The sequence below is a fragment of the Ctenopharyngodon idella genome, chromosome 1, assembly GCF_019924925.1.
Source record: "Ctenopharyngodon idella isolate HZGC_01 chromosome 1, HZGC01, whole genome shotgun sequence".
Taxonomy (NCBI): Eukaryota; Metazoa; Chordata; class Actinopteri; order Cypriniformes; family Xenocyprididae; genus Ctenopharyngodon; species Ctenopharyngodon idella.
In genome coordinates, this window is record NC_067220.1 from 42,590,674 (window position 1) to 42,600,673 (window position 10,000).

General features: G+C 37.3%; 1 protein-coding gene across 6 annotated transcripts in view; it reads right to left on the reverse strand.

Moving 5' to 3' along the window:
* The window catches only part of vps54 (VPS54 subunit of GARP complex), a 17,963-nt gene that overhangs the window by 5,136 nt on the left and 2,827 nt on the right, over nucleotides 1–10,000 (reverse strand). The window contains exons 2-16 of one of the 6 annotated variants that reach the window (XM_051917175.1): nucleotides 9,954–10,000; nucleotides 8,936–9,177; nucleotides 7,556–7,637; nucleotides 7,401–7,435; nucleotides 6,743–6,874; nucleotides 5,219–5,604; nucleotides 4,972–5,098; nucleotides 3,635–3,664; nucleotides 3,292–3,399; nucleotides 3,120–3,172; nucleotides 2,947–3,043; nucleotides 2,272–2,630; nucleotides 1,628–1,751; nucleotides 608–789; nucleotides 395–507 (exon numbers count right to left, since the gene is read on the reverse strand). The exon at nucleotides 9,954–10,000 is cut by the window's right edge and continues 139 nt beyond it. In XM_051917175.1, coding sequence (XP_051773135.1) covers nucleotides 395–507; nucleotides 608–789; nucleotides 1,628–1,751; nucleotides 2,272–2,630; nucleotides 2,947–3,043; nucleotides 3,120–3,172; nucleotides 3,292–3,399; nucleotides 3,635–3,664; nucleotides 4,972–5,098; nucleotides 5,219–5,604; nucleotides 6,743–6,874; nucleotides 7,401–7,435; nucleotides 7,556–7,637; nucleotides 8,936–9,177; nucleotides 9,954–10,000 — 2,117 coding nt within the window. Of the gene's footprint in view, nucleotides 1–394; nucleotides 508–607; nucleotides 790–1,627; nucleotides 1,788–2,271; nucleotides 2,631–2,946; nucleotides 3,044–3,119; nucleotides 3,173–3,291; nucleotides 3,400–3,634; nucleotides 3,665–4,971; nucleotides 5,099–5,218; nucleotides 5,605–6,742; nucleotides 6,875–7,400; nucleotides 7,436–7,555; nucleotides 7,638–8,935; nucleotides 9,178–9,953 lie in introns of all 6 variants that reach the window. The other 5 variants (XM_051917079.1, XM_051916923.1, XM_051917335.1 and 2 more) reach the window with 5 other exon arrangements.

Below are 10,000 nucleotides of genomic sequence, written 5' to 3' on the forward strand. Positions count from 1 at the left end.
CAAATAAAAATATATTATTTAATAAAATAAAAATAAAAATATATTATTTAAAAAAATGATAATATAATTCTTATTACTGTTAATAATAATAATAATGTTTTTTGGTAAATTTATTAACATGGAAATATGAAGGGGAAAAAAAGAAAAAAAAGAAATCACAATTCTGAACATATATTTAACAAACTCAAATTTGAATAATAAACTGCAATTAATCCTGAATCACCCTGTTGTACTGTGCAATAAAAAAAAAATACTATTATAAAATAATAATAATAATAATAATAATGATTATTATTGCTGTTAATAATAATTTATTAAATAATTTTTTAATGTTTTTATTTTGTATTCGTTAAATTCAAAAAATGTATTGCAATAATTTCAGGAAGTTTCCTACCTGTGTGTTTGCGGTCAGGCAGACTGATGCGTCCGTCGGCGATGGAGTCGACCAGATCCTGAAACTCTGCAGGGACCTCGGCCTGCTTCCAGCGCTCATTATCCAACAGCAGACTGCACACACACACACACATAACGGACCGCAGCTGCATGAAGTATTCAGATATTGAAACTGTGAAACATCATTAGTTTTGAAGTGGCGACGCAGCTGTACCTGAGTTTAGTCTTGCGCTCCTCGTGGAAGCGCTGCACGAAGCGGTTGGCCTGACTCTGCAGCGCTCCCCTCAGGCTCATGCTGCGCCTGCCGCACTCCTCTTCAGTGTCTTTGACGAACGACTCCACCGCCTGACTCAAACACACAAACTCCGCCGAGCTCAAGCGCTCCAGAGAGCCGTCCTGCAGGATCAGATGTGGTTGATTATGATTTCACTTTTAACTTTAGTTAGTGTGTAATGTTGCTGTTTGAGCATAAACAACATCTGCAAAGTTACGACACTCAAAGTTCAATGCAAAGAGAGATATTTTAGATATTTTAAAAAAATTAAAAAAATTGCTTTTTAAGAACTACAAGAAACAGCTGGTAGGGACAACAACAAGCTTCTTCCCGGGTTAGTGACATCACTAACCCTAAAATTTAAATAAACCCTGTCCCCGGGAACACACAACAAAGGGTTGAGGCCATGTTGGGCTGCTTTAGAGAAGAGGAAGAGTTGTTGTAGTAGAGTGTTGTTGACATGCCGTTATTTTACGCCGGACTGCTTCACAAACGAGGGTCAATTCAACATTGGATTTGCACAAAAGATTAACATGACGGCACATGCTAGTCAATGAGTTGAATCAACTCCACAGCAACTACATAAATTTATCCACTAACCATTCAGAAACGTCCAGTTGCATTCTAAAAGTTGTAACTTCTTCCTGAGTCTCTCCATCAGTGTCGACAGTGTGTTTTTGCTCACACCCAAATAGGGGCAAATTTGCCAAGCTATAATAAATGATCTGTGGGGTATTTTAAGCTGAAACTTCACAGACACATTCTGGAGACACCAGAGACCTATATTACATCTTGTGAAAGGGGCATTATAGGTCCCCTTTAACAGCTGTGTGTTGGACTCATACAGGTGGAGGCCGACACGTCATGTTTAAAGGAATTTAAGGGATTTGAAAGCGGTGAGCAGATAAACCGATAAAACAGGTCCAGGCGTGTCCAAACTGAAGCGTGTTGTGTGTTTACCTTGGCTCGTGTCATGAGTACTTTAACGCAGCGGTCATGACTGACATCTGACGCCGTGTACAGCAGCTCCTGAACGTTATTGGCCACTCGACCCAACTCCAGATCAGACGGCATCACGTCCTCACTGCTGCCAGAGAGAAGACTGATATTACTTTCCCTGCTGATTGATATTGATAGATTGATAATTAAGAACCGATTTTTTGCATTACAGTAATGAGAATTTGGGAGACATTTTGTGCTGAATCGTTATGAAAACTGTTCTCAAAACATACAAAACAATTTTGAAGGTCCTAAAATAGGCTTCAATTTCTGTATGCAAAATATTATTTTGAAAAACTAATAAAAAAATACAGTAATATTGTGAAATATTGCAATTTAAAAAGGACTGTTTTCTATGTGAATATATTTAAAATGTAATTTATTCCTGTGATCAAAGCTGAATTTTCAGCATCATTACTCCAGTCTTCAGTGTCACATGATCCTTCAGAAATCATTCTAATATGATGATTTGATGATCAAAAACATTTATGATTATTATCAATATTTAAAACAACTGTGCTGCTTCATATTTTGTGGAAACTTCAGGATCCTTTAATGAATAGAAAGTTGAAAAATAGCTTCAAACAGCGTGTTGTGTAACTCACATTGCAGCAGCGCCCCCGATGGGCAGGGAGGAGGTAGTGTTGGAGTTGTGTTCCCTGCTGGAGGAAGATTCGGTGGTTGCTGAGGCCGAGTCGCTCCCGCAGGCCTCTGCGCGTGTCTGCGCTCTGGCCTGCGCTGTAATGCTGCTGCGCTGCTCCGCTTCATTGAGCGCATCGCTGATGAAAAGCCCCTCATGAGTGAGATACGCAAGCTCCGCCTCCCCCGAATGAAGGGCGGAGCCTCCAGACTCCTCCTCGTCCTCATTGGAATGATTAGTTGCCGAGGTAACCTCTGCTAGCCGACTCCTCTGGCTGCTGTCGAGCACCTCCAGCACGACGTTGCGGATGACGCTGAGCGTGGCCTAAAACAAACACATGTGAGCGTGCACTGCAGAGGACCACTGCACTACTAAGGGAACTTTTTGACTGGGACAGAGGCTAAAGTTCAAGTTCAGCCTCCAGTTTCTACATGTATCTACACGAATTGAAACAAAAATTAATGCGGAGATAATGCAGTAAACCTAAAATTAGCTATTTGACTATTGGTTAACATGAACTAATAGCCTGCGAGGCCTACATTTTGATGAAATTATGAATTATTTTTATGTTTTCTTTGCGATATCATGTTCAAAAGATGGTTTATGGCACATTTCGCATGTTTTGTCAGAGTTAATTTACCTTGATCCTCTTAAGAAACAGAATGAAGTGTTCAAATATATCCAGCAGCAGATCAAACCACTGATGAAAGGTCATCAAGCGCATCTGTTCATGAAACCTGCATCACAAACACACGCAGAGTCAGCTGTGATCAACAGTGCTGTGATGTTCATACTGAGAGGAGGTGAACTCACTTGACAGTGTCTGCATCAATCTCACTGATCTGCGACACTGACTTCACAACACACTGGGGAAACAAAGAGAAATCATACAAAAGAAACATTCACTTTTGTTTTAAAGTGCCTCTAGTATGCTATTTTTTGGCCTCTAGTATTCCAGTTTAGTGTTCCCGTCCCTGTGCCGCACCTGCCGTACGACGTTCTTGGCAGCGCGGATCATCTCGTCACTGTAGATGTCCAGGAAATCCAGCTTCCTCTGTCTCAACAGGCCAAAGACCAGAGACTGCAGACGATCCTATAATAAACACACACAAACTCAGATGTGTAACCACATCACAAGCAAATTCAAACATCACCCAAAATACATGCTGCTGAGATTTTCTTGATTTGATCTCCAATTAAAATAAATCAGATTTCATGAAGGAGCTGCTGTCGTCATCTGCGCTTTTGTTCTTTCATTATTGAAATTAAATGCAATCAGCGGTTTCGTTGGTTCGTCGGCGTGGGATATAGAGCATGACATGACCAACCTTTCCTGACGCTGCAGGCTGCTTTGTGATCTGTATGAGAAAATCCCACACTGTAAACCTCAAACCAACATGGGCCCACATCCAACACAAACATGACCTGACTGACGGGGCACAGTCACGTGACCTGGTTTAATGGGCTACATTTATTTCACACCTGGAAACCGCTGTTGTGGTCTGCTTGTGGGACAATATGACGATGCCACAACAAGGACATTTATATCCACGTTCAGTTTCGCATTTGAAATGACACAATTTCTGAAACAATTCTGCACCAATCCCAATGTGCCTGGGTTGTCAATGACAAAAAAAAAAGCGTCTTTCAAGTGGTTGATATATTTTCGTCCTTTTTTTTTGACACTACTGTTCAAAAGTTTGGAATCAGTATGTTTTTTTAAGAAGTTAATAGTTTTATTCAGCAAGGGAGCATTAAATTATTCAAAAGTGACAGTAAAGACATTTATGATGTTACAGAAGATTTCTATTTCAAATAAATGATGTTCTTTCGAACTTTCTATCCATTAAAGAATCCTGAAATAAACGTATCAGGTGTCCACAAAAATATGAAGCAGTTCAACTGTTTTCAACATTGATAATAATCAGAAATGTTTTTTGAGCATCAGATCAGCATATTAGAATGATTTCTGAAGGATCAAGTGACACTGAAAACTGGAGTAATAAAATCTGTTTTATTTTTTCCAAAATTCCGTTTTTTCCATTTTAATTTTTCTGGGTTTCGTTTTTTTCTGTTTTTATTTATTTTTTACTCAATTTGAATGGTTAAATTAAATTTTAGAAAATCAAAACGCAGAAGTCGAATTAATTTAAAATCAAGAAACTTATACAATTTAACATCAATTTATTAAAAGTTTAACAAAAATTACATTTTTAGGGCCCTATGAAATATGTTTTAAATTGTTTCCTCAAATTCTGTTTTACTTTTACCAAATTCTTTGTTTTCTGTTATTCCAAAATTTCTGGATTGCATTATAATGGCTTAATTCAATTTTAATAATCAAAAAGCATGTCTAATTAATTGAATTCATAAAAATAGGGCAATAATAGGGCCATATGAAATTTAAATTTTTCTGGCAATCAATTTTTTGGCATTTCTTTTACTGTATTTTCCTAATGGTACAGCAACGATAGTTTTCTTCAAATGTGCTTTATATATAAACTTGAACTTTATTACATTCTACTGTACAACAGAAATATATTTGTCACAATTTCTTCAAATTAAGCCAAACTTTTATTTCAACGGGTTAGGTTTAAGTTTTAAGTCTAAGTTTCAGAAAATCAAGGAACAATTGTTTCCTCATGAAATGTGAAAGAGGTCTGACCTTCTCCATGACCTGACTGTCCTCCTCAAAGGGGCGATTGAGATCGCTTTGAGCGTATGTGGAGAAATCAGCCACCATCATCTTATCGATCAACCTCTCCATCTCACAGAGCTGAGAACCCAAATGTCTGCAGAAAGAGAGAGAGAGACAAAAATGACAACAACGTCTAAACATCCTGCTCTGTCTGGCCACATTCTTCTGTCTCTTGTCAGTGTGTTTCCTAGTAAATGTGTGCATGTTTGCACACCTGAAGCTGTGAATTCCCTGCAGTTCCTGCTGCAGCACTTCCTTGGTGGTGGCGATGAGCTCCAGCGCCCCCACGAACTCGGAGGTGGAGAGGAGCAGCTGTACCGTGGGCTGCGTCTGGTGCACGGCGGCCATCAGCTTGAGTTTATTGTGCAGCTTAACGCAGTTGTTGCGGGTCAGAGCGTCCCGCAGCGCTCGCAGCGGCCCGCGGCACATCACTCGATCGATGGCGGCGGTGCGGGCGCGCAGCTTGGCCACGGCGTCGGCCGTTTCTCGCATCTGGTCCTGGAGCTCGTGCTGAGACGACATGGCGTGGAAAAAGGCCTCGGAGCGAAAAGAGATCTGCCGAGCGATGCTCACCTCCACCACGTCCAGATAGTGACTCAACTGCAGAAACACAAACAGGTCACGCATTTACAGACCTTCTGCCTTCATTTGTGTATTTGTCCATGTTGTTCATTTAAATATTTACCTTGTTACTTGTCTTAAATATTTAGGCCTACTTGAAAAACTATAATTTTTTTTAATTTATTGAGAAAATTACTCAATTTGTTAATATTTAAATAAAAAATATTTATAATAAATTTTACAATAAAAATTTATGTAATAAACATATTGCCTTTAGATGCATAAAAAAATGGTATGGAGAAATTTTCCTGGTATTGGTAGCAGGTTATTACAGTTAAATTAAAACATTAAAATAACATTTGTTACTTAAAAGGTAAAGAGAAAGGTAAAAAGGTAAAAAGGTAAAAAAAAAAAAAAGTTGGCGAAGCATAATTTCTCACTTTCTTTTAGTTTAACCTGAAGTACTAAAATAACTAAAACTGAAATAAAATTAATGAACACTATATATTTATATAAAAAAACAACAAAAAAAATGATAAAACCTATTAATTTAAAAAAATAAATAAATAAAATTAAAAAAATAATAATAATAATCATAAAAATGTTATTTATTTAATTATTTGTCTGTTTTAAATATCTTAAATATTTAGGCATACTTGAAAAAAATAGAAGAAAAATATTTACTTATTAATTAAAAATGTTAATGTAAATTATCATTTTGGCTTTAGATGTGGTAAAATTAAAATGTATTAATATTTAATAGTAGCAGGATTATTATAATTAACTAAAAATAAAAACATAAAATAAAACATTTTTTGTTACTTGAAATAAATTGTAACGGAAATAAAATATTTTAGATTTTTTTTTTTTATTTAATCTAGTTGCCAAAGCATAATTTCTCATTTTCTTTTAGTTTAACTTTAAGCACTAAAATAATTAAAACTAAAACTGAAATAAAAATGAATAAAAAAAACTATATAGACAAAATTATATAAAATAAAAATAACTAATAAAAATGACAAAAACACAACTAAACAACAAAGTTACTAAATTAAAATGACAAATACAAAAATCAAAACTAATTCAAAAAAAAAAAAAAAAAAAAACTATAATAGTATGTGAATGATACTGAATGAAATAACACTGATTGATACTGATGATAATGACAGATTGGCACCTTTTCCTGCAATAACCGTGACGATGCCACATCTCGGCTGTTCTTGCCCCCAGCGACGCTGAAATGAGACCATGGCAACACGGCATTGAAGGTGGCTGGATCGTTCAGCACAAACTCAGGCTTCATGAAGATCTGAGGCAGAAAGAGAGAGAAGAAAATTAACAGGGTAAAGAAACTTTTAAAACAGTGTTTAAAACAGGGGCCTCAGATTCAGAAGAATTTCTCATTCATTTTCACCAAAGAGACTTCAAAAACACTCTTCAAGTAACAACATTTCAAACTTTGATCTGAAGGATTAAAATATTTGGGGAAAAAGAACCAAAAGGTACATATCTGTGTCACATTTTGAATGTCATAACAATGAAATAACTGTGAAATATTATTACAATTTAAAATAAGTGTTTTCTATGTGAATATATTGTAAAATGTAATTTATTCCTGTGATCAAAGCTGAATTTTCAGCATCATTACTCCAGTCTTCAGTGTCACATGATCCTTCAGAAATCATTCTGATATGATGATTTGATGCTCAAGAAACATTTATGATTATTATCAATGTTTAAAACAGTTGTGCTGCTTCATATTTGTGTGGAAACCGTGATACATTGTTTTCATGATTGTTTGATGAACAGGAAGTTGTTGAACAGGAAGTCCTCACCTTGGGCACCTGCTCTAGTTCAGCTCTGGCTTTATCTGCAGACAAAAGAGCCACAGACACACAATATAAAACACTTTCAGTGCAGTTCCTCCACAGTAATACAGCTTTTAAGCGTGTGTTTGTATGCCGGCACAGTGCTGGTCAGTAAAGCGTACCGTGATTATTGGTGATGGTGGGCACCGACAGGTCGTCTTTGTTCGGGCAGACGTTTTTACAGCGCTCGTGTATCTTCTCCCTCTGAGAGACACAAACAAACATTGAGAGAGCTGCGTGCCAGACCCTCGCCAGCAACCTCTCCAAAACACATCTGGTGTTTCCAATCACAACACTGAGCAGAACCAGCTGACAACTAAAAAAAGAAGATGTTCCTCTGAAGAAAACGCAGAGGGTTGTTCGGCCGGTGGAAAACCAGAGTCAAGTAACCTTCAGAAAACCACAGAGACAAACAAGCTGCCATCATCTGGAGCCGAGCGTGAGAGACAAACACAAGGAACCCAGACAAAAGACATATTTCTCTGCTTCAAGAGCTGACAGGAAGCAGAACAAGACCCTCGACGTCTATTAATACACCGTGAGATTAACCACGACACACACAGGCCTCCAAACCTTGTCACACGCCTACCTAGACAGCAGGATCAGGCCTCACTATTGTAGCATTTACTAATATTTCAAATTAGCTTTTATTTTTATATTTCCAGTTTATTTTAGTTTAAGTTTCAGTCATTTCATTATGCGCCTTTGTCTTTTATTAGTATTTTTATGTCTATTTAGCTTTTTTTATTTCAGTTTTAGTCATTTCAGTACTTATTTATTTCAGTCAGTTATCAAGGAAACAATTAATTCTTAAAACTTCTATTTAGCCTTATTTTAGTTTAGTTTTAGGGATTTTAGTACTTAGAATCCATTCAGCCGATCTCCGGGTCTGGCGGTACCACTTTTAGCTGCAGCTTAGCATAGATCATTGAATCTGATTAGACCGTTAGCATCTCGCTTAAAATGACCAAAGAGTTTCGATATTTTTCCTATTTAAAACTTGACTCTTCTGTAGTTACATTGTGTACAAAAACTGACGAAAAATGAAAATTTTCTAGGCCGATATGGCTAGGAACTATACTCTCATTCCAGCAGATTCAATGAACTATGCTAAGCTATGCTAAAAGTGAAACCGCCAGACCCGGAGATCGGCTGAATGGATTCGAAAACGGTAAAACTCAACAGTTTAACTCTATGGGAGTTGGAAAATGAGCCTATTTTCAAAAAAAGTGGAGTGTTCCTTTAACTTATTTATTTCAGTTATTTACTAGTTATTAGGCAGAATTTCTAATTTTCATTTAAGTTTTTTTTCATCTAATAGTTATTGTTTATTTTATTTGAGCTTAATTTTAAATTCCAAAAAACTGATTTTAATAGTTTTAGTCAACAAAAACAGGACTTATTAGATCCAAATCAGTCACATGATGAGGCAGGATGACAGTTATGATTTAGCAGCTCTCTCTCTCTCTCTGTCTGTGTGAATAATTGAGATGGTGTGTCACCTGAGCCGTTTCCTGCAGGTAGGAGCTGAAGTGTTCTCGGGTGATGTTGGGTAGGTAGAATGAAGGCATGACGTCGGTCTCGGCAAAGTCCAGGCCCCACGTCTTAGTGAAGAAGTCCGACTCTCTCTTGGCCAGCCTGGGGTCGTTCAGGGCCGCGGGGAGGTTCACTTTAGAGTTATATACAGTCCAGCGATGCTGGTCGGCCACTACAGACGGGCCGTCACAGAGGCCACGGCCATCACCTGTACAGAGGAGGATTGTGGGGGTGAGCAAGGTCCATTTAATTTTTTACTTACACTCTTTAACATTTAACATCCACAGAATCTTTCCATTCCACAAAAAGGTCTTTATAGAGGAAAAAGGTCCTTTAGATTATTAAAATGCTCTTCACATTAAGAAAAAATGGTTCTTTTTAGAAGTGTTCACTGAAAGGTTCTATGGGAAACCTTCTATGGCATCACTTTATTTCTACTTCAAAATTCAAAGTTAAGTTGCCATTTTTTTGTAAAATTTACTAGCATTTCTGAGTGAAAATTGTTTCCACACCACATTTTTTTTCAGTATATCCGGGAGAAATAAGTAAGGAATAATCGACTCCGGTCCGTTGTATTATTAGGAAATAATGTGCATTATGTGGTGTGCGTTATTTTCTAACGATTCAATGGACCGGAGTCAATTATTCTGCTTATACTACAGTTACCACATCTTGAAACATTGTTCAGATGTTGTATTTCAAGACATTTGTCAGGTTTTCGATCACTTTATTTGATCATCAAAGATCACTGTAGCCAATCACAGACATATCTGTTGAGTGTGTGAACACAATGGCCAATCAGAGATGTTTACGAATCCGCTCAACAGCGCTCAAAGCGTCACATTTTTACTGGTACCGAAGACTGTACTTTTGACAACTCTAATCTACATAAATGGCAAATTTCATAAAACACTCCATCTGTTTCATGTAAGTGGTGTTTTTCAGAGGAAGAACACAAGATCAAACCCGTTGTTGAGATCTCACCGGTGGGCTCCTTAGGGCAGACGTCCGGGAGGGAGCGAGGGGTTCGG